The 27,297-nt window shown below is 44.4% G+C and overlaps 2 protein-coding genes across 2 annotated transcripts in view; one reads left to right on the top strand and one right to left on the bottom strand.

The window, feature by feature from the left end:
• The window catches only part of Stxbp3 (syntaxin binding protein 3), a 48,657-nt gene extending 34,537 nt beyond the window's left edge, over positions 1 to 14,120 (top strand). Inside the window, exons 12-19 of the mRNA XM_059266111.1 lie at positions 3,252 to 3,317; positions 4,499 to 4,579; positions 6,094 to 6,232; positions 6,784 to 6,890; positions 7,826 to 7,918; positions 9,674 to 9,759; positions 12,455 to 12,606; positions 13,428 to 14,120. Coding sequence (XP_059122094.1) covers positions 3,252 to 3,317; positions 4,499 to 4,579; positions 6,094 to 6,232; positions 6,784 to 6,890; positions 7,826 to 7,918; positions 9,674 to 9,759; positions 12,455 to 12,606; positions 13,428 to 13,522 — 819 coding nt within the window. The 3' untranslated portion in view covers positions 13,523 to 14,120. The remainder of the gene's footprint in view (positions 1 to 3,251; positions 3,318 to 4,498; positions 4,580 to 6,093; positions 6,233 to 6,783; positions 6,891 to 7,825; positions 7,919 to 9,673; positions 9,760 to 12,454; positions 12,607 to 13,427) is intronic.
• A 12,267-nt stretch (positions 14,121 to 26,387) lies between these two features.
• Aknad1 (AKNA domain containing 1) overlaps positions 26,388 to 27,297 on the bottom strand; it is a 35,102-nt gene continuing 34,192 nt past the window's right edge. The window contains exon 12 of the mRNA XM_059266110.1: positions 26,388 to 26,784. Within this exon, the coding sequence (XP_059122093.1) occupies positions 26,650 to 26,784 (135 nt within the window). The 3' untranslated portion in view covers positions 26,388 to 26,649. The remainder of the gene's footprint in view (positions 26,785 to 27,297) is intronic.

Below are 27,297 nucleotides of genomic sequence, written 5' to 3'. Positions count from 1 at the left end.
GTGTGTGTATGACTGTATGTGTATGACTGTGTGCATGACTCTGTGTGTGTGTATCTCTGTGTGATGTGTGTGTGTGTGTGTGTGTATGACTGTATGTGTGTGACTCTGTATGTGTATGACTCTGTGTGTGCATGACTCTGTGTGTGCATGACTCTGTGTGTGTATGACTCTGTGTGTGTATGACTCTGTGTGTGCATGACTCTGTGTGTGTATGACTCTGTGTGTGCATGACTCTGTGTGTGCATGACTCTGTGTGTGTATGACTCTGTGTGTGCATGACTCTGTGTGTGTATGACTCTGTGTGTGCATGACTCTGTGTGTGTATGACTCTGTGTGTGCATGACTCTGTGTGTGCATGACTCTGTGTGTGTATGACTCTGTGTGTGCATGACTCTGTGTGTGTGTGTGTGAGATGCGGCGGTCAGAGGACAGCTTTTGGCGGTTGGTTTCTCTCCTACCTTACATGGGTTCCAGGGCTCACGCTCAGGTTATCAGGCTTGCACAGCAGGTGCTTTTACCCACTCTGCCACCTTGTCGGCCCTGCAAAGGCAAATTGTAAATGGAGTTGAAAGTGAAAACAGCGGGGCAGTGGTGGCACATGCCTTTAATCCCAGCACTCAGGAGGCAGAGGCAGGCGGATCTCTGTGAGTTTGAGTCCAGCCTGGTCTACAGAGCGAGATCCAGGAAAGGCACAAAGCTACACAGAGAAACCCTGTCTTGAAAAACCAAAAAAAAGGAAGTGAAAATTACTGTTGGCTTTCCATTTAGGGACCATTCTAGCACAGAGAGAAATAGAGAACTCCTGTGTACCCATCACCTCATCTTTGAAAATTAGCAGCGTTTTTACCTGTGTTACTGCGTTACAGTTTAGGTTTAAAGGCCATTCAGTCAGTTTCATCAGTAAGGGTTGGGTGTGGTTTTGTAAGAATCTCACTGTGTCGTCGTCACCTTTGCTGGCTTATAGGCAGGGCTTGTCGTCGTCACCTTTGCTGGCTTATAGGCAGGGCTGGCCGTGAACTCAGAGCTCAGTCTGCTCCCAAGTGCTGAGATTAAAGTCCTGTGCCACCTTGCCAGCCCAGATAGGTGAGGCTTTTAGTGTTGAAGTACAATCTGTAAGTTTAGTGCACAAACCTTACTGTGTACCAGCTGGTTTTTTCTTACATGTACACATTTCCATGTTGTTTTCAGTCTAATGCTAGTACACATTTTCTTTTTGCTGTTATTATAAATAGCATTAGTTTCAAAACTCTATTTTGTTAGCATATAAAATATAGGTGTTTGTAAATTTTTACTATGGATCTCATGATCCTAATCAACTTATTTTTTTAATACTAATACTTACTTTAAAGATTAGATTTTTTTTATTTTATTTTATTTTTTTTTTTTAGATAGGGTTTCTCAGAATAGCCCTGGCTATCCTGTCATTGAATCTGTACACCAGGCTAGACTTGAACTCACAGAGATCCGCCTGCCTCTGCCTCCCGAGTGCTGGGATTAAAGGCGTGTGCCACTACAGCTGGCTTCTTTCTGTTACTCTGTTCATGTGATGAATCACAGTCACTGTTTGTCTAGCGCTAACCAGCTGTCTCTCTGAAGTGAACTCCACTTGGTCATGATGCCGTATCCTGAGTACTCATGGGTTCCAGTCCTGAGCATTTGTTTCCTATATGCGGGAATACTTCCTGTAACATGACTCTTTGTGACGTTCTTATTCCAATTGTTATATAAAAATTATATTAATCTTATAAAATGAGTTATGATTCTCTCATTTTATCCTGAAAGTATTTGTGTAACTTAATTGTTCTATTGTGATTTGAATTCACCATTGAGATAGAGTATCCTTCCCAAGGGTCTTTAGTTATAATTCATGTAAGTTCTTTAGCATGAATATATATATATATATTTATATGCTATGAAAAAAATATATATATATAGCATACACATGCTGTGCATGTGTGCCTTTACCAAATTTTTATTTCTTGTGTCAGTTTTGAGAGACTGTACTTTTCAAGAATTTGTCTACTATGCTTAACTTTTGAACTATTTTCTTAGCCTTTCAGTGTGAATAGAATGTATACTAATGTTCTGTTTATTAATCTTGATATTATTAATTTGTTTTTCTCATGATTTTTAATGCTCCTACATTTAATATTCTTACTATTTCAAAGAGTCATGGCTATAGCTTAGTGGTCGAATGCCTGTCTAACATGAATGAGTGCCTGGATTCAAGCCCCAGTACTGCAATTATATATGCTTTTGGCTTGGTTGATTTTTCTCTACTATAGGTTCGTTTTGTCTGTCTATTATTGTGTGTATGATGCGTGTGTGGTGCATGAGTGCCGTGGTACACATAGAGAGGGCAGAAGACAGTAAAGTCACTTCTCTCCTCCTGTCTTCGTGCGGGTTCTGGGGACAATACAGCTCACCAAGCCTTCCTGGCCAGCAGTTCACCTGCTGAGCCATCTTGCTGGCTCTGTTATAGGCTAGTTTTAGATTTAGTTTATTTGTACAGTCTTAATGTCCTTCAATTTTGTTTGATTTAATTTTTTTGTAGGTCCTTGAATTGAACATTTAGAGTATTAATTTTTAACTTCTCCTACTGTATCTATTTAGAGTTATTTCCTTCTCAACATTAGCTAAATTATAGGAGATTTGGAATGGCTTTTTTCCTCTTTCTTTTGTTTTTGATTTTGGTTATTTAAGATATGATCTGGATGTTTGGAGTGTTTGCTTAAATCTTTTTGTTTTGTCTGAATCAGAGAATGCTACCATGTCCTTAGCACTGAGACTCTTCTGAAATCTCTATCCACTGAACTACCTGGTTAGTGTTTTCCTCTAGGCTTGTGAGTACAGGGAGTCAGGACAGCCACTGCACTTGTGTTTATCTTGTGTTCTGGCTGGTTCCTCTCTCTATGACTCTCAGCTCCTGAACCCTACCTCGGCAACCCTGACATAAACGTCCAGGGGACAGGCAGGCTGAGCTCAGTGACCACCTGCCCTGCTTCCCCCATCTCCCTCCATTGCCCAGAAGGTACTGTTTCATCTGTCCCCGGGGAAGCGTAGCCTGATATCAGCTGCTTTACTGTGATAGAGTCAGAAGACCCCTAAAGTGCTTTTAAAACTTAGCTCGTTTACTAAATTAGCTGAGTTTATTAAGACTTAAAAGTTCTGGGTTGGAAGCTGTAATGTGAAATAACTGAATCATGGGTTTGCTTAAGTTTTTTGTTGTGTTTGTTTGTTTGTTTTCCTAGACATCACTTAGTGCTCTTACCCAGCTGATGAAAAAGATGCCCCACTTCCGAAAACAGATGACGAAGGTAAGCAGTGGCCTGTGTGAGACGCTCTGCCTTTGACCGTTTGTCTGCTCCTGTGGTCGGGCGCATCAGCGTCCCTGGAGTAGTTAGTTGATGGTCGTTGTCCTCCCAACCTTTACTGTAGATCTGAGAAATGCCCAAACTAACCAAACTAGCCACTGACTTTTCTGTCTATATCATTTGCATTGTTTAAACCTTTTTTAAAAGTTTGTCTTAAACAGCTGAACAGAATAATTTTAGTATTTCTCAGCCTCATAGAAAAATTCAGTGTGAGATTATCTAGTGGCTGTTCTGTTTGTTTCCAGTGCTGGACACCAACCCATACATTTCCTTAAGTTAATAGTTACAGATGAGATTTAAAATCATTTACATCCAGATAAACTCACTTTCTTTCCATTCTTTTCCCTCCATCCCTCCCTCTCTCCTTCCGTCATCTGTCCATTTATCCATCAGTCCATCCATCTTTGGGATGCTGAGATAAGTCTCATTCTAGTTCACACTGAACCGGAACTCACTCTAACCCAGGCTTGTGTCAGACTTGTGGCAATCCTCTGACCTCATCCCTGAGATTGCTGGTACTGTAGGTGTGAGCCACCGTGCCTAGCCCAGCCTGTGCTACAACAGTTGACTTTTCACATTTTATAATGCCATAACCAAGTTAAGAAGCAGTAATAGAAAAGAAACCTTTTGTTGTTGGTTTTAGGCGTTGACTCTTCTTTTCCTTATCCAGTTTTCAGTGCTCTTCAGACCCCACACAGACTCAGCACTGAGTTCTGTTCTCGATGTCTGTTGACTACCCATCAATTACAGTGATTCTCACTTCCTTTCTTGAGCTGGTTGTCTTTCTTGCATGTTTCTTTCTTGCATTTAAACCCATACCATCTTAAAACTTTAATTTAGGGGCTGGAGAGAAAGCTCAGCAGTTAAGAGCTCTGGCTGCTCTTCCAGAGGGTCCAGGTTCAGATCCCAGTGCCCACCTGGTAGCTCACAGTCATTTGTAACTCCAGTTCCACAGGATCTGATGCCCTCTTCTGGCCTCCGGGCACCAGCCCCACACACAGCTGGCACATAGACATACAAGCAGGCAAAACACCCATTGACATAATTTTTAAAAAGTTTAATATCATCAGTTACACAAAAAGTAATTAAAATGTTATAAATAATCACTTTCCTCTGTTTTTCAGCAAGTTGTCCATCTTAACTTAGCTGAAGATTGCATGAATAAGTTTAAGCTGAATATTGAGAAGCTCTGCAAAACTGAGCAGGTATGTACCGAGCCAGAAACACCCACTTGTGCAGTGCATTTCCAGAGCGACTCTGTGAGCTGGCGTGTAACTGCTGGCGAGGTACAGTGGTGCAGCTCCACAGACTCTTTGAAGGGGCTAACCTGGGCCAGCATGTAACTGTTGGCTCAGTACAGTGGTGCAGCTCCACAGACTCTTTGAAGGGGCTAACCTGGGCCAGCATGTGACTGCTGGCTCAGTACAGTGGTGCAGCTCCACAGACTCTTTGAAGGGGCTAACCTGGGCGGTATTGGCTGCCTGGTCCCTGCTTCCTCCTCACACACACCTGACCTGGGAGAGTCCTAGTGAGAAAAGGCTTGTTTGGGCTCACGGTTGTGGTGGGTTGTGTTTGGTGTTGGTGCTGGGGCACACTTGGTTGAGAATACTTGAGATTTACGGTTTTCTGATCAGTTAGCTTCACTGCTTTTAGGCATGTGGCACATCACAGCAGGGGTGTCCTTAGAGGGCAGCCGAGAGACAAACAGGAAAGGACAGCAGTTCCACTGTCCCTACAGAGGCACTAACTACCCCAAGACCTGAAGACCTCCTCTGGCTCCTACTGGACAAAACCTTATCACATGGCCTTTAGGGGTCATTCCAGATCCAAACTATAGACCCACCAACATCAACAGCTCGGCCCTCCTGCTCTGTGGTCTTGCAGTTTGGGTTGTGGAGTGCTTTGAATTATTGAAGCACCTTTTCAAAGCTTTCTTGGGGTACAGTGTAAATGCACTAGCCTGCAGGACTCTACACAGCATGTTTTTGTTTTGAGATTTATATATATGATTCCTAAGCTGTTTAGAGTATCACATTAGCAGAAATTGAATGAAAGTTGCATGTATTATTAACTATTCTGGTAGCCACATTACAAAGATAAGTGCAACTAATTTTGGTAATACATTTGACCTAACCCAATATGTTCACACTATTGTTTCAACATTTAGTTAATATAAAAACTGTTGGGCTGCAGAGATGGCTCAGAGGTGAAGAGCATTGACTGCTCTTCCAGAGGACCCGAGTTCATTTCCCAGCAACCCCATGGTGGCTCACAACCATCTGTAATGAGATCTGGTGCCCTCTTCTGGCATGCAGGCATACATGCAGACAAAACACTGTGTACATAATAAATTAATAAATAAATATATCTTTAAAAAAAAACCTGTTAATGGGATAGTTTCTATTTTTCACAAGCATTCAAAAATCCATTGTTTTGCACCCAGAGCACACTCTGACTCAGATTGAGCACATCAGAAGTGCACGTACCCTCATTTGTAGTGGCTATCACAGTGGCTAGCTCGGGTTTTGTGATTTTTCTTTCCCTCTGACTTGCTCTATGACCTTTTGTATTTTGTGCAATGAATAGTTACAGCTAACATTCACATTTCCTGTGAAATACCATCAGTGTTCCACCAGAATTTGACAATTTACTAATAGACACTTTTTAAGAGAAAAGTAAATGGGATTGTAGAGCACTGTCTGCATTTACTGTCGTTAAGGACCTGGCCCTGGGGACAGATGCGGAAGGGCAGCGGGTGAAGGACTCCATGCTGGTGCTCCTCCCGGTGCTGCTCAACAAGAACCACGACAACTGTGACAAAATCCGAGCCGTCCTGCTCTACATCTTCGGGATTAACGGTACTGGAAAGCCTCCCCGTGTCTGTGAATGTAGTCAAGTGGTAACTCTAAAATCACTTAGGTTCCTTTTACAGTGAGTTATTATATGTTATTTATATGTGTGTGGTGGGGATCGTACATGTCACGGCCTGTGACTAGAGGTCATTTTATATCTAGGTTTTAGCTCTCACCAACATTGACCAGTACCCACATAGTAGCTACTCTGTGGTCTTGCAGTTTGGGTGCATTTGAGGTTCTCTTTTCCCTTCCACCATGTGGGTTCCAGGGACCAAACCCAGGTTGTCATCTTAGCAGCAAGCACCTTTACCCACTGAGCCGTCTCCCTGCCCCCAAGTCACACTTTAATAAATAGCTTGGTACTCACCGTAAGGGAGTCTTAGAAAAGCCAAAAGTAGGTGCCAGTTAAGGTGCTTACAGGAAAATAGGAAGCAGAGAGACGACCAAGGGAGATAAGTTTGCTCTTTTAAGCTTTAGTCTTTGTATTGTTACTTCAAACCTAGAATTAGAGCAGCAGTTATCTGACCGTGCACTCCTGCTTTTACTTCCTTAAGGAACGACGGAAGAAAATTTGGACAGACTGATCCACAATGTAAAGATAGAAGATGATAGTGACATGATTCGTAACTGGAGTCACCTTGGTGTTCCCATTGTTCCCCCAGTAAGGAGCGTGCGTGCGTGTGTGTGTGTGTGTGTGTGTGTGTGTGTGTGTGTGTGTGTCTCCCCATCTGGTGTATGCATGCTTTAACTACTTCTGGAGTCAGACACACTGCCATTGCATCCTGAGGTTCTTGAATTAACTACTTTTGTTTATGGGAATCTTATAGACATTCTTGACGTCATCTTACAGAATTTGATTATTAAGTAAGCAATTGGGGTTTTTGTTTTCATTTTCTGAGACAAGGTCTCATGGAGTCCAGGCTGGCCTCAAACTTACTCTGTAGCCAAGGCTAACCTTAAACTCCTGACTCTACCTTTCAAGTGATGGGTTACAGTTCTGCTCCCACCCCCAGTGTGTGTGCTGCTGGGAATTACTAGGCAAGTGCTCTTACCACCTGAGCCACATACCCACCCTGATGTTTTGTTTTCACAGGTAATCTGAATTAATATTTCCTAGTGAATTTGTATTTTCAGCTTCTATTATCATTTGCTACTTATACTTTTCTCTTTATTGATTCATGTACCAGTGGTCGAATTTTACATCCACCCATTTATACAGCACAGAAAGAAATTACATCCTCTAAACATAATTTAGGCTCAGGTCGGGCATAAAACTTGATGGTATAGCACTCCCTAGTATGTTTGAGGTCCTTGGTTCAATCCCCAGTACTATAAAGAAATACATAATGAATAATCAAATAAAAGTAAGTCTCGGAGTAAAATTCGAAAGAACTCTATTTAGAGCCCCACTCTTTCCCAAGTTATATAATACTTTTATGTAAATTAGCACGTATGACACTCTTAGCACAAACACTATTCGGTGACCCAGCATGTGCCAACCTGCTCTGATTTCTTTTTCTTTTTTTTTAAGTAGTCAGTAAGTTATATTTTTGTGAGTTATATTAATGAAATGGTTTGTCTCTTTCATTCTGTTAGTCCCAACAAGCCAAGCCGGTGAGAAAAGACCGCTCTGCAGAAGAGACCTTCCAGCTCTCCCGGTGGACACCCTTTATCAAAGACATCATGGAGGTAAAACGCCAGCCTTCCACTGACCCTGACCGCCGCCTGTGGCTACTCCTTCCTCTTTGTCACCTGTCATTGTAAGCAGAGCTCACATGCAGGAGTTTCTGGAGTGCTTGGAGGGGTCACAAAAGAAAGCTTTATCTAGGGAGATGTTATAGGCAAAGAAGCTTTTGAAGTCTTAAGGACCTCAGAAAAATTCACCAAATAAATAAATAAAAATGAGCACACACATGCTTCATGGAGAACATTTCTATTCTTTTAAATAACGATGTAACATAAATTAATTTGAATGACAGTTGAACACAGTGATATATATATCTTAGTAAAAAGCCAGGCAGTAGGGCTGCACGCCTTTAATCCCAGCACTCAGGAGGAAGAGGCAGGTGGATCTGTGAGTTCAAGGCCAGCCTGGTCTACAGAGTGAGTTCCAGGACAGCCAGGGCTGCACAGAGAAACCCTGTCTCAAAAAAACAAAAACAAAAAACTGAAAAGTATGTGATTAAACTGTACACCCCACTATAGTTTGTTGTTAATCAGGTGAATATGCTTTTAGTACTGTTTGCTCTTAGAAAATAGTATTAATTATAGGAATTATAAACTTATTTTAAAATTGCCTTAGGAGCTCAATAAAAAACATTTTTCCAGCTTTCCTTTGACTAATTATAGCTCTAATTTCTACTTTCCTTTCAGTGCTAATGCTTTTACTATTACTCTGCTTTTCAAAACTAATTTTCCATCATTTGTAAATGCATGAACACAGCCGAAAAATATAAAGAGCTTAGACTTTGTCTTCTACAATGTAAGTTGCCTCCCACCCCAACAATGATTATGCCGAAGTAGTTTTTCTTAACTGGTTATTTTTTAAATGAAAATAAACTTGTTCAAACTCTTTAACAAGGTTTTGCATGCTAACTCCAGAAACTGTGCACTGGATCTGTGGCTGTCTTAGTTAAGATTCCTCCTAACTTAGAACATCATTTCTTCCTCTTGAATTGCTTTACCCTCCTGTGTCCACTTCTCAGTATCTTTGTGCATCATCTATAAAGCAAGTTGCATTGACTAATAAAAAATGTAACCATAATAAATTTTAAAATATGAGCATGAACTTGTTGGTTGACCAAATATATATTATTGTATTAATAAACATTCATAATCTGTTTATATAATATAAGCATATACATGAGTATGTCATAAAATCTGAGAAAAGGGGGAGTTTTTAAAAACTCCAGTGAGCAGGAAAACACTGCACAGTCATTGGACTGTCTTCAGTATCTCAGGGTTAGATGTGCCTTCTGTTTCAGAGGCACTACTGTGGAGGACAGTGGCCTGGGAGCCATTTACAAACCTCAAGCATCCCGAGAGCTGAAAGAGTCTCATACCATTGCAGGACCTTCCAGTAAGACAGCTCTGAAATACATGTATTTATATTAGCATTTTAATTATGTGTGTACATGTGTGGATTTGTGCACCCGAGTGCAGGTGTCCATGGAAGGCAGAGGCATTGGACCCCCTGGAGCTAGAGTTCCAGGCAGTGTGAGCTGTCTGATGTGGGTGCTGGGGACTGGATCTCAGTCCTCCAGGAGAGCAGTAAGTGCATTTGAGCACTGAGCCATCGGTCGAGCCCTAGTGTGTTGACTTTTACTGCAAGTAAGATGTGTGGTGTAAAGAAGGGCTCTGTATCTTTAGTGCTCATAGAGCTGTGTACAAAACCAATTTCTGATACTACATCTTCTTGATGGTGTTAATGGTTTTCTTCCCTAGGATGCCATCGATAACAGATTAGATTCCAAAGAATGGCCATATTGTTCTCGGTGCCCAGCAGTGTGGAATGGCTCTGGAGCTGTGAGGTAAACCTATAAACAAAAGTCACTAAAATGTTTGTGCTAGGATACTACAGACCAATAATTGAAAATGCTGCACAGTGTTCTCTTTGAGGCATATAGTAACATCAAAGGTAGTTTTTCTTCAGCTATAACCTAATTAAATGAAGTCAGGAAAATATTCATAAATCTGTCACCTCCCCACACATCTGTGTCCTTATATAGCATAGTTCCCTTCCTACCTCCCTTCTCTTTGTGCTCTGGTTTATTCTGTTTTTCTTATCTGTCTGAGTTTAATCATCTACCCATATGTCTATACTTTTTCCTAACTGTATTTCTGCCCTATGTAGTGTACTGAACTGCTTTGTAGGGTTTTGTTTGTGTTTTAATTCTGTGTGTGGATGTACAAATGGCACAGCACATGCAGAGGTCAGAAGACAACTCACAGGAGACGTTCTCTCCTCCCACCATGTGGGTCCTGAAAATTGAACGCAGGCCCTCAGCTTGGCAGCAAGCAAGCCCCTCCCTAAGGAGCCATCTCATGACCCGTGAAATTCGGCTTCTACCAGTGACTTGTCACGTCGACATGTAGTTCTCTCTTGTTTATTCTGTCTGGAGGTTTGTTATGTTTCTTTCCTCTTCATCAAATTTGGGGCTTTTAGTGTTATATTTTTGAGGTGTTTTGTTATTTCTCGGTCCCTTTCTCTCTCCAGAATTCTGACGATTGCCGTTGTCCTGGGGTCTCTGGAGCTCTGCTCTCCTGTCTTTCTCCTTCGGTTGTCTCCTGCCTGTCCGCCTCTAGTGCCTTCCAGTGTCACGGCTGCTCTCAGCGCATGTGCTGACTAGATCTCATTGTGCGGCACGTCGTCTGCGTTGTCCATCGGTTCTTCCTAGTTTCCACTTCTGAGTTTTGTTAGCTTAGTCTGTGGTGCTGAAGGTGAAACCTACCGCCAGGCAAGCACATTACCGCTAAGTCACCGTCAGCTCGCCTGTCATTTCTGCTGAGGCTGCATTGGTTCAGTTGACATTTCGAAAACCTTACATTCAGATAGATAGAGATAAGATACAGATACAATCTGCTTTGAAGGATTTGCTCAGTACAACCTCTACTTTTACTAAACTCACTTTCTGCCAAAGTACTGACCACATTGTTTCTTTGTATATCTGCTACATTTTATTGAAAATGAACCTTTTAGATAACATAGTAGAGCAACTCTTGAGTTGCTTTCTGTGGTGAGTTTTTAAAGATTGATTTTTAATTGTGTGTATTTTGGGGGAAGTGTATGCAGGTGTGTGCCAGTGTCCACATAGCCCAGAGATTCCGGATTCCCTGGAGCTGGAGTCACAGACAGTTGTGAACAACTCAAGTCTTCTGCAAAAGTAATACTCTGAGAGCTGACGGTGACTTAGCAGTAATGTGCTTGCCTGGCGGTAGGTTTCACCTTCAGCACCACAGACTAAGCTAACAAAACTCAGAAGTGGAAACTAGGAAGAACCGATGGACAACGCAGACGACGTGCCGCACAATGAGATCTAGTCAGCACATGCACTGAGAGCAGCCTTCTGGTATAATTTGTGTAGACTTAAAGTGTAGACTTTTTCTCTCTTGCTGTGTAGCATCCCATAGGCCTTCTGAGTTTTGTTTATTTTCTGCTTGGCTTAATGGTTGTTTCTGTCTGTGTAGTTTAGCGATCAGCAGTTGTCTGGGCAGACACTGTCATTCCTTCAGGCATGTTCCTTCCACCCTCTGATCACACTGAGGACTAAGGAATACCCTCCGACACGCCAGCTCTCAGGCTCGCTCTTTTCCTTCCCATCTTTTCCCAGATGGTCTGGAGTCTCCCTGCATGTAAGCCGTTGACAGTTAGCCCGCAGGGCCTACAGAGCATATCCCTGGGTTAGGTTGGGTTTTAGCCCTTACTTCCTGGATATTCCTGTTCAGATGCGGACAGATGTGATGGACATTGCAGGTGCCCTTACTCAGGTCCAGACAGTTTTTGGTTATCATCCTGTTGGGAATCCCAGCAGTGGCTGTCCTATTACCATGCTAGGTCCTAGTCAGCCCCTCTTCTCTTCCCCTTCTTGTCTTTAGATCTCACTCTTGCAAGACTACATCCCTGATTTCCTAACAATTTCAGCAAATAGACTTTTCAGGCATAATAGGTCTTCATATAATATAAAAGAGGGGGCTGGAAGAATGGCTCAGAGGTTAAGAGCACTGGCTGATCTTCCAGAGGACCCTGGTTCAATTCCCAGCACCCACATGGCAGCTCACAACTGTCTGTAACTCCAGTTCCACAGGATCCAACACCCTTCTCAGGCCTCCATAGGCACTGCATACACATGGTACACAGACTTACATCTAGACAAAACACCAAGCACACAGAATGAAAATTAAAACTATTTTAAACATTTTGAAATGAGTGGTTTTTATTTTGGTTTTTGGAAATAAGGTGTTTTTTTATATATCTCCATCCATGCATCTGCTAGGCTAGCTTTGAACTCTTGTCCTCTGTCTCATCCTCCCAAACAAAACTGTGACTTATTCAAATTGAATCTGAAGTGGGCTGTGCTGCCTTTCTCTAAATGGTGAAATTGTACCGTGATTACATCCTTCATTAAGACCAAGACAATTGGTTCCAAAGGGGAGTTTGATTGAGTCTACATACAGTGTGGCTTTAGGAATGTTTACAACATGTTTGCTTTATTTTTTACTTTCTAGTGCTCGCCAGAAACCCAGAACTAACTATTTAGAGCTGGACCGGAAAAATGGGTCAAGGCTGATTATCTTTGTAATTGGAGGAATTACATACTCTGAGATGCGTTGTGCTTACGAAGTTTCTCAGGCACATAAATCCTGTGAGGTTATTATTGGTAAGACTTTCATCTTTTCTGTTTCTTAAATGTTTAAGGCAAAATTATACATGGGAAAATGTAAGACTATATTACAGTGTGCAGAAAAAAATTAATCATGAAACATTTTGTAAAATTGCTGAAGTTTTTTTTTCCTAGTTAGTATTTTGATAATTTTATTGTAAAATATTCTGATTTTTAGAGGCTTGAACTTGCTCCTTTAAAACTCCATCCTCTGATAATATCTGCTGTAATCATTACATGCTTTTGTGACATATTAGTACATTTTATACTTCAGAAGTATTTATTTTCATGTATATCTAACATTGCTGAGGCCTGTGTGGAACTGAGTTTTAAAATACCAGCCAGGCTAGCAAGATGGCTCAGCGGGTCAAAAAATGCTTGCCGAGCAAGTCTGACACCTCCAGGCCCAGAGGCCACGGTGGCAGGAGAGTCTTCCTGCGGACTCATGTGCTTGCGTATGCGTACACACTGATAGTAAAGTAGGTGAGAATTTTCTCCAGTGACGCCACCAACAGGTAAAGTCCCCTAACCCAGAGAGCTGCAAGAGCTGTGGGCCAGCTTTGTGTCATCGCTGCTCGGAGCTTTGCTGGCAAGTGACAACTGCTGCAGTTTCCCGTCTCTCTCCTGGAAACCAGTGTAGAGCACAGACCCGACCAACGCTGGGTAGTGAAGGGCAGCGTTTCTCAAGAGTTCTGAGCATGCTTCCTGACAAGGGGTGATGTGGCTGTGATAAAACGCTGTGGAGGTGCTGTTCAATGCACCGAACGTCGGGCCATGTGAAGGTTTTAATTCTGAAAATGTATCATTTCTTCCACCAGGTTCTACACATGTTTTAACACCCAGAAAGCTGCTGGATGATATAAAAATGCTGAATAAATCCAAGGATAAAGTTTCCTTTCTTAAGGAAGAGTAGCTTTTGTATTGTTGTTTAGAGGCTTTTGTTAATATGTTCAGCTAAAACAGAAGATGTTGTGTCATAATTTAAACAATGTAAATATTTTATGGAGTAATGTGCTTTTCAAGTATACTTTTTAAGGGACTTTATGTATTACTGGATTTGCCATTTCTAATAATTTAAATACTGTTGCTGCTTTGTATAAGATATGACGTTAAAATGCTTTCTAATCAGGAAGTTTTCACCTTTGGAGCAGAATCTGTTAGAGTTATGGGTGGTCTTTACAGCCACCTGTATACATACTAATTACTGCTGCATACTTACGCTGAAATACAGTGTTTGGGGGCAAAATAACTTTGAATGAAGAGATTATAAAAGTAAAAACTGTAAATGTATGTATGATAGAATTATTTCTTATAAGTGCAGTTTCTTAAAACTGAAATTCATAATTTTATGTATAAAATAATTCCAGTTATTAATATGATTTCACTGTGTATATTACCTGCAAGATGCTTCTAAAGAACACAGTTTTATATGTTTGAGATCATGTCTGCTTAAGTTAGAAACCAAAAATAATCATGAACATTCTAAGAAAATAAATACATAGTTATCAAAATTTTTCTGAGTTTTTATTTCTTTTTTGACTCTGAATTGGAGCCAGAAAGAAGAAAAAGAAGAGCCTGTAATACTTCCATCAATTCAATACCTCATGATTTTCAAAAACAATGTGTTATCTGTATGAGGCTTGGTGATATAGGTAGTCCTGCAGGTGTGTGTGTTACCTAAGGGAGCATCATTTCAGAGCTCTGCTTGACCGTGGAGCATTCAAACTTTGAATTGCTCCTGTTCAGACTTTTGTTTTTACAAGTAGTGCTGCACTATCTGGTTGCGAACCTCTGCCAACTTGCATCAATGTTTCCATAATGCAGATTTGCTGCTGGTGGCACAGCATGTGTGTGCGTAGACTGTTCGTGGTTATCACTGCCTTTGGTGTTGCTTTCTTCCGGTGCTGGGGATTGAACACAGGTCTCACGCGTGTTAAGGAAGTGCCCTACCACTGAGCTTCGTCCCAGCAGTCAGGGTTCTCTGGAATAACAGAACTTATAGTCTCTCCCCCGACCCTCTCTCTCTCTCTCTCTCTCCCTCTCTCTCTCCCTCTCTCTCCCTCCCTCCCTCCAGCAATGGCTGCCTGTAATCGGAATGTCTAGCAATCCAGTAGTTGTTCAGTCCACGGGCTGAACGTCTCAGCTGGTCTTCAGTATACGCCAGAATCCTGAAGAAGTAGGTTGTAGGAAGTAGGCTGTGATGCCAGTGAAGGACTGCCCTTGTTAACAAGGGCAAGAGCAGCCAGGCAAAGAATAAGGCGGCCTCTTTCTTCCATGTCCTTCTACAGGGCTGCCAGCAGAATGAGTGGCCCAGATTAGAGGTGGGTCTTCCCAGCTCAAAGATCCAGGTTAGAAATGGTCTTCCCACTTCAAATGACTTAATTAAACAAAAGTCCCTCACAGGTGTGCCCAGCCGTCTCCGGGTTTTAGTTAATTCCAGATATAGTCAAGTTGACAGCCGAGAGTAGCCGTTACAATTGCTAGGCAGACATTCATAACTTTTCTCTTGGCTTCAGAATTTCACTAGGATTATAAATTCACGCAGTTTCTTCTAGACCGTTGGACTTTTTGCAATTTACTTTCATCCATCTGGAATTGATGTTAACGTATGATGTGTATGTTCAATATTGGCTCCTACCCGCCGACATCGTTGTGCCTTACCTCGCCCCGCCGTACCCCTGAGAGGAAAAGCCGAAGTTTCATAGACTCTGAAGTGGAGGTCTGTCATTCACAGCAGGAAGGAGGCAGAGGCGTCTCCTGCAGCATGCTGGTGCAGCCAGTTTTATAGACTCTGAAGTAGAGGTCTGTCATTCACAGCAGGAAGGAGGCAGAGGCGTCTCCTGCAGCATGCTGGTGCAGCCAGATGTCTGGGGCAGTTCTACCCCAGTTACCTGCTCAGAGCCTTGTTACCTGCTTCCTGCCTCTCAGGCAGCACTCACTTCCTATCCCCTTGATCATAGACATGATCTTAATTCCGTTTTCTGGATCTATGGACTTTTCAGTGGTTTTATAAGGATCTAATTCTTTTTGTGTGTTTGTTTTTGAAATTATAATTACAACATTTCTCCCCTCTAAATCCTTCCTGCTCTCCTTCAAATTCATGACTTCTTTTCTCGCTGATTGTTATTGCATGCATATATGTTTATACATATACATATATATTCCTAAGTATAACCTCTCCATATAATGCTCATTTTCTCTTAAGTCCCTTTCTGTTTAAAATAGAGGATGAGGCTAGAGAGACGGCTCGGAGGTTAAGAGCATGTTGATCTGGGTGGCCTATGCAGCCACTGGGTTCTTGGTGGCATCTGGCCCAAGCTGCTGCTGAGGGCCATGTCTGGTCCGTCGTCCCGCTGCAGCTGGAGTCTGTGGTGATGTCCATGGCCCGTGTTTGCACAGGGGGTCACCATGCAAACGATCCTGTGGAAGCATGGTGTGCTGAGCCAGCCCTCCCTTCACTGGTCCTCGGATGGCTGGCCCTGCCCTCGCTGGCAGGTGAGCTTGCCCTATTCCACAGAGGAGACCTTCCTCCCACACTCAAGAAAGATGGCCCCACCCCTCACCGCAGGCGTGCACCTCACCTGGGCAGCACACTAGAGCTGAGCCTGTGGTCTGGATGCAGGTAAGCTGACCCTGAGGGCATGAGAACAGGAGAGCTAACCCTGCCCTCCTCCCACCCCAAAAAATACTCCCTACAGCAGTCAGGAGAGAGAGCTCTGCACCTAGCCTGGGCAAACCAGTAGAGCTGGCCCTCGTGATGTGAGTGTAGGGAACCCGGATCTGAGGACCTGAGCACAGGAGAACTGGCCTCCTCCTTGCTGCAGGCTGCATTGGGTGAGCTAGCCGAGGAAGAGCTGGAAAGCTCACCTAGGTAGTGATGAGGGAAAGCTGGTGGGCTGACCAACCCAGCTACCATCCAGGCCCAGAACCAGGGCTATGAGTTGGCCCACCCCAACATCCACCAATCTATGAACTTTTGGAGCATGTGAAGGGGACGGACCTACAGCCCCAAAACAACAGGATCTCCAGGATGCAGGGCAACAGCAGGATATCCAAGAGGAGCCCCAGTGAGAGCCTATTATTGGTGGTGTAGCGGAGACCAGAGGCCTCCAGCCAGACCAATGACTCGTGACAACGAACACTTACAATATGGATGACTGGCGGGTAAACTATCTTAGCGGGCCACACTGAGCTTCCGTGACAAGAGTCTTCTTTTTGTGTGTGTGTGGTTTGTTTTCTGTTGTTGTTGCTGCTGCTGCTGCTGCTGTTGTTTTGGGGGTTTTGTTTGTTTCTTTGTTTGGTTTGGTTTTTGGTTTTTCTTTTAAATTTGGTTTTAATTGGCGGGGGAGGTTTTAAGGTCAGGGGATGGATTCTCGGAGACGGGAGATAAGTAGGATCGGAGTGCATGATATGAAATCCACAAAAAATCAATAAAAGCTTTTAGATTTTTTTTAAAGAGCATGTCCCTTCCAGACGACCAGAGTTCAAGTCCCAGTATCCACAGAAGTGGCTGCCACATACATATGGTGTGCTTACTACAAGGGTACAAAACATTCATACACATAAGCTAAAGTTAATAAATCTTTAAGAAATAGAAAAGGATACCCAGAGAGTTTGTTTCCTGAAGACTTCATGATCTAGCTTCACTATTTTAAGGACACTGGAGGAGACTGGAGCAACTGTTGATAGCCAACCCGGCCTCAGGCAGGGAAGAGCCCTGGACTCAGTATCAGAAATAGTTTTACATAACTCGCTGGTCTTTCTGGTTTGCCAGTGGAACAGAATTAGAAGAAAGGACATCCCTGAGCTCGGAGACAGGGGAGCACAGGTGACAGATTGAGCGAGTCCCCCTCAGATCAGAACTTGGTGGGTGCTTTCCCAGAACTTTTTTTTTCTTTTTTGAGACAGGGTCACTGTCTTTAATGGCATTGCCCCATCCCTTTACTTCTTAAATTAGCTGTGTTTTAGTGAGTGCTCATAATGACCCAGTCATTGGGGAAATGAAAAATTACACTTAGAGTATGATTTAATAAGACAAAGATGGGGCATGTTTTATATTTTAAAAAAAAAGATTGAATTTGCAGTATTCCATGGGCTTGTTTCAAGGAGTCCGGATTTTTTATCTTTATTTTTTATGATTTGTTTTTATTTTGTTGTCTCACCTGTGCGCCATGTGAGGGCAGTGCCTGTGGAGGCCAGAAGAGGGCGTTCCCTGGATCCCCTGGAACAGCAGTTACAGAAGCTGTGAGCCACCACGTGGGTCCCGAAGTCAAACCAGGACCCTCTGGAAAAGCAGCCAGCACTCTTAGCTGCTGAGCCATCCCTCCAGCCCGTATCCATGAATGCTTTAAAAAATGTGCAGAATTATGTAAGTACCAATATCCCTTTTTGTAGGAGGGCAGAGCATGAGGAAAAGGAGGCTTGGTGACTTTATCTGGGTCTCAGAGGGATGAACCCAAATGTTAAGAACATAAAAAAAGTTTAAACTGAGCCAGAGAAGTGTACAATTTAAAAATATATATATATTATAACTATTTGTAGGAGTATTTTGTGTGCAAGTATGGCTGTGTACCATGTGCATGCCTTGTGCCCACAGCGGCCAGAGAGGGTGTTGGATCCCCTGGAACTGGAGCTACAGACAAACAGTTGTGAGCTGCCATGTGGGTGCTGGGAATTGAACCCAGGTCCTCTGGAAGAGCAGCCAGTGTTCTTAACCGCTCCTGAGGCATCTCTCCAGCACAAAGTGCACAGCTTTAAATTTTCAGCTATTTTTTATTTCCTGTGGAGGGCTAGTGTGGGGGAAGGTCAGAGTACCACTGTGGGAGTCAGCTCTCTCCACCTGCAGATTCTGGGGATCCAGCTCAGGTTGCCAAGCTTGGCAGAAGGTGCCCTTCCTCAGCCATCTCAGCAGCCCAGAAGGGTGCAAGTTTCAACCTGAGGGTGGGATAATGATACTTAGCATACAGAATGGATTGCCAAGTTATAGTTAAATGCACTTATGCTTTGTGGAGAGACAGCCCAAGTTACAGAATTAACAAGTGCCCCTGAAAGTCGGAGCCTGGCACTTTCCCAGAACCTTTTAAGAGCATTGCCTATGTTACAGTCTCAAATGAAGTGTTCTCATAGACCATGTTTTAAATATGAGTTCCCGAGTTGCTGGTGTCATTTTAGGAAACTGAGGAACCTTTAAGAGGAAGGGCCAACCTGAAAGGAGCAGGCTGTTGGGAGTGGTGGGCCGTTGAAGCCGATCCTTGGCCTCAGGTCCCTGCTGTACGCTCTGTTTCCTGGGCCACCGTGACTAGAACAGCCTCTGTCACACTCCCCCATCCTGAGATCCACCACACCTCCCGGGCTGTGATGATCTGAAAGCCTCAGAGACCGTGAGCCGAAGGAATCCCTTCCTCCCTGAGTTGTTTCTGTCAAGTACTTGGGTTATAGCCCTGCAAAACTAACAATTAAAAAAAAAAAAAAAACTGACGATTTTATCAAAAAGATTTTTTTCAGGGAATATAAGTTTGATGATCTGATTGGCTTTCGGTGCGTCCATGGACTGGGTAGCATGAAAAGCATAGAAGAGCTGAGTGGACGAGTGAGCCTACAGTCGGAGAGCCGGAAGGAACGGAGACGGCAGCTGCTACTTTCCTAGTTGACAACTGAGGGCAAAGCAGGGATTTCTTTGTCATGCTAGCACAGGTTGACCAGCCCTCGTCTGACTGATGACTGAGAGTCAGTCCCCTGTTTAAAAATAAATAACTGGCCAGTTTTAAAGTTCAGCTTGACTGCTTAGCACCTGGCACAAGGCTTCATTCTAGTCTGGTAGGTTGAGCTTGGTTAAAAAAAAAAGACCCCGCCTCATTCTGCTTGTTGTTGTTGTTGTTTCAAGGCAGGGTTTCTCTGTGTAGCCCTGGCTGTCTTAGAACTCACTTTGTAGACCAGGCTGGCCTCGAATTCACTGAGATCCACCTGCTTCTGCCTCCCAAGTGCTGGGATTAAAGGCGTGCGCCACCACTGCCTGGCCCTCACTCTGCTTTTTTAAACAAGTCTTGTTACTAGAGCCCTGGCTAGCCTGAAACTTACTATGTGCACCAGGCTGGCCTGGAACATGCTGTGGTCTGCCTGCCTCTGCCTCCTGAGTGCTGTGATCACAGGCGTGCCCGTCACACCCAGCTACCTCCGTCAATTTTGACAGTGCACAGTTGATGCTCCCTTCCCGCTCTCAGGCTACTGCCATAGGCCTTTGCTGTCTCCTGCAGTGCCTCGGCCTGACTAAACGTAGCCACACAGTCAGTTACCTTCAGTCGAACCTCTACGTTATCTCTAGGAACCCTGAACCTAGAAGAGGTTCCTCAAGCTAGACTAGAAATAGCTGCTCTGAGCTAGACAAATAGCAGCTGCCTCCCTTAGTACGAAGACCTCAAGGGAGGTGTTCCCGCCTTCTCAGAGCCGCTGAGCTGAGCTGGGGGTGGGAAACCTATAGTTGAATGTGTAGGTGATGGAGTTTGGAGGATTGGGCGGGGGGGGGGGTGGGGGGGGGGGGGGGGGGGGCCGTGTGGCAATAATCCGCCACTCTGTCATTATAAAGGAGGAGCTTAAAGGACAGCAGGATGGGTCAGAGGGGTAGAGACACTTGCCTGGCTAGCCTGGTGACCTTCGTTAATTCCCAGAACCCGCACAGAGGTGGGACGAGAAAACCAGCTCCACAGAGTTGTCCTCTGACCTTCACATGTGCACTGTGGTACAGGTGCACCAATGCGCGTGCGCACACGCTAATGATAACAACAAAGAAAGATAAGATATTTGAATGAGAGCTCAGAAGCTCTTCTGGTGTTCTGTGGGGAATGTTACTAATTTTCATAAGCCCTGTGGTAGCTGTTCTTGGCTGTGGTCACTTGACTACTCAAGCGCTTAGGTACACCCGTGGGGGATTTATCTTTTCCTTAATCATTTGAAGTGGGCAGAGCCACCTTAAATCTGGGCCACACCTTCCACTGGCAGCCCGTATAAAGGACGCGGAAGAAGGAAGCCCACACACTTTGATGCTTTCTCTAGCTCTCACTGGCAAGTTCATTCCTTCCCTGGCCTATTCTTTGGGATTCCTGTGTATACTGACGACCAGCTGAGACATCCAGCCTGATGGACTGAGCAGCTACTCAGTTCTCTGACCTTCCATTGGTAGACAGCCGTTGTTGGACTAGGTGGATCCCAGCCTGTAAACCAGTCTAATAAACCCCGTGAGTGTGTGTGTGTGTGTGTGTGTGTGTGTGTGTGTGTGTGTTCATTTAATAAGCTTTGTTCCTCTAGAAAACCCTGACTAATACAAGCCCTGATAAGCAATTTTAATGACTTATTTTCTAAAATGTTATTTAGGACTGTCACTTAATTCTTGAGTTCAAGAGATCATTAAACAACTATACTATAAACATAGTTCTGGTTAGTTTTTGTCAACTGGACACAAACGAGTCACCTGGAAAAAGGGACCCTCGGTTGAGGAATTGACTCCAAATTGGTCCACGGACATGTCTGTGGGACATTTTTGTGATGACTGGTTGGTGTGGGAAGGCCCAGCCACTGTGGGTGATACCACCCCTGGGCAGGTCATCCAGGGTTGCATAAGAAAGCAAGCCAGTAAGCAGTGTTGCTCTGAAGTTCCCGCCTCTGTGCCGGCTCTGTCTAACCTCAGTGACAGACTGATTGGGAAGTGTGGGCCAAATCAATGATCCGCCACCCTACCCAAGCAGAAAGCAAACCAATACAGAAATAACACAAGAACCCCACACAGAACAGGAAAGGAGGGGGAGCAGAAATTCCTTCTTTTCCCAAACTCAGTTTTATTTCATATAATTCACTTAAGGTTTTTGTGTGTCGTTCTAGAAAATATACAAGCCCTGTAAAACAGTACACAAATGGCGTCTCTGCACATACTGTCAGGTGCCTGTATCTCTTGCTGTCATATCGGTTACTTTTTTCCCTTGTTGCTGACAAAACACCTAACTAAAGCAACCTAAGGAAGGAAGGAAGGGTTTATGTTGCTCACAGTTTTGCGGGTTCAGCCTGTCATGGCCAGGAAGTGTGACAGTAGCAGTGTGAGGCGTCTGGTCACGTTGCAGCCACAGTCGGGAACAGAGCGATGAACACCGATGCCCCACACACTTCCTATTTACCCAGTGCAGGACCCCAGCCCATGGAGGGCGCCATTCAGGGTGGATCTTCACACCTCAGTTCAACTCTAGAATGCCCGCACAGACATTCCCAGGAGCTGTCTCCTAAGCAGTTCTGAGTCCTGTCAAGTTGACAATTGAGATTAACCGTCACAAGCCTGCCCCTTGTCAACCTGACACCCAAACACATTGTTTAAAATCATAACATTCCACTCCTAGACCCCCAAGTCTCATGTTCATCTCATGCAAACTGCATTTAGTCCATCCCTCAACATGCTGTCCCAGTGTCGTTCTGTGGTGAAGCAGAGGGGGCTTTTCCATGTCAGCTCAGGTTGACGGGGCTCTGAGAGTCTCCTCCGAGACTGAAAGCAGTCTCTTGAAACTGTAAACCCTATAAAATCAGCACGCTACACACTTCAGGCGCACAGTGGTGTAGAGTACATATCATCCCAAAAGGGAGGAATGTGGCGGTGGGGGGGAATGGGGGAGGTGGGCATAATGAGTATAATGGTCTTCTGTTGTAACAGCCCCCAGGCGTTAGCACAACTGATGCCATGTTAGAGACACCATTCTGACCTTAGAACTCAGCGTGTAGCTCCAACACCAGCCCAAACAGCAACAAAGACACAATCCATCAAAGACCGGGACCATGGTTCCAGGATCCAGGAAAGTCCCTAAATACGCTAACCTTGCTGTTTGGCTTCTGTAGTTCTGCTTCTAGCTAACTGTTCTTGCCAAACAGGATATAGATGCTGTGCTTAAAAGACAACTACCAGGTGGTGGCAGTGGCGGCGGTGGCGGCAGCAGTGCACGCCTTTGGTTCCAGCGCTAGGGAGGCAGAGGCAGGTGGATCCCTGTCAGCTTGAGGCCAGCCTGGTCTACAGAGCAAGTTCCAGGACAGCTAGGGCTACACAGAGAAACCCTGTCTTGAAAAAAACCAAAAAAACAGAAGAGAGAGAGAGAGAGAGAGAGAGAGAGAGAGAGAGAAGAAGAAGAAGAAGAAGAAGAAGAAGAAGAAGAAGAAGAAGAAGAAGAAGAAGAAGAAGAAAGAAAGAAAGAAAGAGAGAGAGAAAGGAAGAAAGAGAGAAAGGAAGAAAGGAAGAAAGGAAGAAAGAAAGGAAGGAAGAAAGAAAGAAAGAGAGAGAAAGGAAGAGAGAAAGAAAGAAAGAAAAGAAAGAGAAAGGAAGAAAGAGAGAAAGGAAGAAAGAGAAAGAAAAGAAAGAAAGAAAGAAAGAAAAAGAAAGAAAAGAAAAGAAAGAAAGGAAAGACAAAGAAATGTGGGATCAGGGCTGTATGATTTGGGCAGGTTCCCCACGAAGCTGCTGGCAGGTGACAAAGACTTTCCGCTTTGAGAATGTCTGTGTGTGTTCTCTGGTGGACTTACCTCAGACCACTACTGCTGTGATAAACACCATGACCAAAGTGACTTAGGGGAGAAAGGATTTCCTTGGCTTACAGTCATCCAGGGAAGTCACGGCAGGAACCTGGAGGCAGGAACTGACAGATACCATGAAAGAATGCTGCTGACTGGCTTGCTCCCCTTGGCTTGCTCAGCCTGCTTTCTTATACAATGAAGAACCTCCTGCCCAGGGGTAGCACCGCCCACAGTGGGCTTGGCCCTCCCACATGAATCATTCATCAAGAAAATGCCCCGTAGATGTGCCCACAGGCCAATCTGATGGAGGCAGTTCTTCAGCTGAGGCTCCTTCTTCTCAGGTGACTGTAGTTTGGGGATGTTTAGGAATGGACTAAATTCATTTTGTGTTATGTGAACATGAGGCGTTAGGGACCAGGAGTGGAATGTTACGCTTTTTAAAAAAGTGTGTTTGGGTGTCAGGTTGTGGAGAGAGGACTTGTGACAGTTAATCTTGGAACTGTTGAGGAGACATGTGTGGGCATGTCTGTGAGATTATTTCTAGAGTTGAACTAAGGTGGGAAGGAAGGCTCAGGCCAGGGAATTTTGGAGGACACTGGACCAAACATACTGGAGTCTGGCACAAGAGAGCCCTCTTCACTCAGAGTGCACTATCAACACATTTAAAGAGCACAGGACAGCTAACCAACATAATGTATGTTTCGGTTCCTTAATTCCACCTCACTGGAGTTCTCAAGACACGGGAAGAAAGGATGCGGCCAGATTCTTGACCAGCATGTGACATGAAGGTCGCTAGGCCAGTTCCCAGTAGAGCCCTTGCTCCCCTCTGAAACCCCATCGTCCACATTTCTCTCAGCTTTCTGAGACTTTTCCTCCCCCACCTGAAGGGCTCTAAGCTCGGCTAGGCCACCCTAGCATTTGTGTAGCTGACAGGGCCCTACTCCTCCACATTCTTCTCTCAAACCAGTTCCAAAGGTCTGTCAGCCACAGGGTCGGGTTTATCTCGGCAACAGCCCCAGCTCTCGGTGCCTGGTTTCTGTAGTGGTTATTTTTCTCATTGCCCTGACAAAATCAAGGTCGAGAAGGAAGTTTTAGTCTGGTTCGTGGTGTAAGAAGGGTTCCAGCCCATCGTGGACAGCAGGACGGTGAGGCGGCAGGTCACACCGTTCCCAGCCGGGAAGCGATGAGATGGCTGTGGCCACTCCGATTTCTTCTTCTGTTACTCAGCCCAGGACCCCAGCCCACCAGGAGTGCCCTCCGTTTAGGGAGGTTCTTCCTGCCACAGTTAAAGTCTCTGAAAATGCCTTCCTAGGCCCGCCCATCAGATTTACACACCTCACCACCACAACTGGCTCTTGTTCTCTCCACCTCATTCTCTCCAGTGTCTGCAGAATGTCCCTCGTTACCTACTGTGGGAAAGGCAGGTGGAATGTCCTGTCTTTTCTGTTAAGTGATGCAAAGAAGTTTCACCTTCAAGGAAACTGGTAAAGACGCCATCTGACACAAATCCCCACCATTTTTATGTGTTCAAAGTTGCTTCCTGTGGTGATATTTTATTTGTGCTCTAACAAATAAAGCTTGCCTGAGGATCAGAGGACAAAGCCAGCCACTATATTAAACATAGAAGTCAGGCAATGGTAGCACATGCCTTTAATCCTAGCATTCGGGAGGCAGAGATTCATCGGATCTCTGTGAGTTCAAGGCCACACTGGGAACAGAGCCAGGTGTGGTGGTACATTCCTTTAATCCCAGCACTAGTTAACCATAGAGGTCTGGAGGTCTGTACAGACAGACAGGAAGTGATTGAGCTGGGCAGAAAGAGGAAGTGATGTAGCTGGGCGGAGAGAGGAAGTAAGATGGCAGGGCACAGAAAGGTATATAAGTTATGAGTATACCAGAAGTAGTTTTCTTGGGCTGAGGATTTCCTAGCAGTAAGACCTTGTAGTGTCTTGTTCTATTCCTCTGATCTTTCAGCTTTCACCCCAATATCTGGCTCCGGGTTTTTTTTTATTAATAAGATCTTTTAAGATTTGTTACAGCTTCCTATTCTCAAAATACTTTGCCTAGCACCCACTTCTTTTGGGCTAGCCTTACACTTTGCTTTTCAGCTGAGCCCCGTTTAAGTTCGACATCAGCATGTGAGGGCTGAGCTCTGGCCACTGAGTGTCTGTCCCTTGTGTTAGGAAGAGAAACCCAGCAGAAATGACAGGGGATGAGAGCATGCTCGACCTGTGGCTGCAGACCTTTTTGCAGAAGTACAGCTTGTGTTGCCCAAGACAATATGGCCATTGTCCTGAGATGCCACAACTCCCAGTCACCATACAGGACACTGGGTGAATGGGTGGCCCTTCTTGTGTGTGTTTGGTAGCACACTTCCAGCTGTCTGTGAGTTTCCCGTAAGTTCCTAGCAGAGGGATTGCTGGTCAGGTAAGTGCTTTTTGGAATTCTGTAAATCCAGTCCTCAATTTAGCAATGGTTGAACTTATACTTTTTTTCAACTAAATGACAGTGCAAAACTGGTATGCATTCCATTGAAACTATCTCTAATTTGAATTTTGTTTCTTTTTGTTTTTTCGAGACAGGGGTTCTCTGTGTAGCTTTGGAGCCTGTCCTGGATCTCGCTCTGTAAAACAGACTAGTCTCGAACTCACAAAGATCCGCCAGCCTCTGCCTCCCAAGTGCTAGGATTAAAGGCGTGGGCCACCACTGCTTGGCTCTCTAATTGGAATTTTTTAAATGTTATATTGTCAGTGTGTGTGTGTGTGTGTGTGTGTGTGTGTGTGTATGTAGCATACACAGGTCAGAAGACAACTGTTGGGAATTGGTTCTCTCCTTCCACCATGTGGGTACCAGGGATCTAACTCAGGTTGTCACATTTTGCAATGCCTTTACCTGCTAGCCATCTCCCCAGTCCTCAAATTTGGATTTTTATCCTTTCCCCAGGCCAATGATAAGAGAGCGCAGGACTGTCCTGCCCCTGGGCACCCGCAGCCCGCAACTCCCAGACCGCTGCGCAGGCGCAAGGAGAGACGGTGTATTATTACCTTACGTTACTAAGCAAGTGCGTTCAGTAAGTAGGTTGGCGTATTCCCAGCAATACTGACTTAAAATCCTTTGAATTTACCGTGAGTTTGTCAGGACGTAATCCATTGTAAGCTGAGGAATGGTGTCATGTTGCTTTGCAGCAGCGTATGAGAGGCTCTGTTTCCCATCTCGCCAAGACAATTTTATGAAACTTTCCAGACTAATAGATAAAAGTGTTTGTTTTATTATTTTTTTATTTTACTGTGAATTAGGAAGAACATAGATTCATTTTCACATAAATACGTAAGTGCCAGAGGGCTGTTTGCTTTTTGTTTTTGTTTTTGTTTCATTTAAGAACTTCGTGTAGTTCATTTTTTACAGTTCCAGTGTTTTCTCTAGAAAGCCATCTTTCCCACATTGTGTCATCAGTAAAATACTCTGGAGAAGACTCAAAAATGTAGCCCTTGGTTGCCTGGGCTGGAGTTAGGAGTGTCTTAGTTGGTACCTCCATCGATGCACTTTGGCGAGGTCCTCTGCAATGGATTTAATCATTTGGTCAGTGGTTTTTTTCAGTACAGTTGCTGTCTTTAAGGCATGATCCAAAGCCGAGTTTAAAATCTACAGAGGGAAAGTCCACATATTTTAATTACAAAAACTTACTCATGGCTCTGATAACTGGATTCACTCATTATTAAACATTACAAGACGGAATTTTTGGAGCATTCCGTTTCCACACAGTTTATTTCTGGTTTTGAGGGTTGGTCGCCTAGGAAACCAGTCCGGGATGGAATGTATTTGTCAAGGGAAGGGAGTGATGTACAGCACGTGACTGATGAACATGAGTCAGAGGGTGGGGTCAGCAGCCTGCTGGCCCGTTCCTGCTGCAGAGAAAAAGAAGAGTTTAGGGACCCCAGGAGGGAACCGAGAGTGGGGTGCGCATGGATACCGCACATGCGCATCAAAGTAACCCAGGGTTGCTGTTCCCAGTCTGAGCGTAGGAAAGGGCTGGCACCCCTAACCAAGGTCACGGGAACAGAGTGCGGCCTTCAAGCCTGGCCCAGGAGAATCCTGCAGCCGAAGAACCATCCACCAACTGCTTTCTCCAAGAAGTTTCCTTTGGATCCAGTTTAG

Source organism: Peromyscus eremicus, chromosome 6 (genome assembly GCF_949786415.1).
Source record: "Peromyscus eremicus chromosome 6, PerEre_H2_v1, whole genome shotgun sequence".
NCBI lineage: Eukaryota > Metazoa > Chordata > Mammalia > Rodentia > Cricetidae > Peromyscus > Peromyscus eremicus.
Note: the sequence above shows the minus strand (reverse complement) of the source record. Positions and strands in the feature narration are given on the sequence as shown.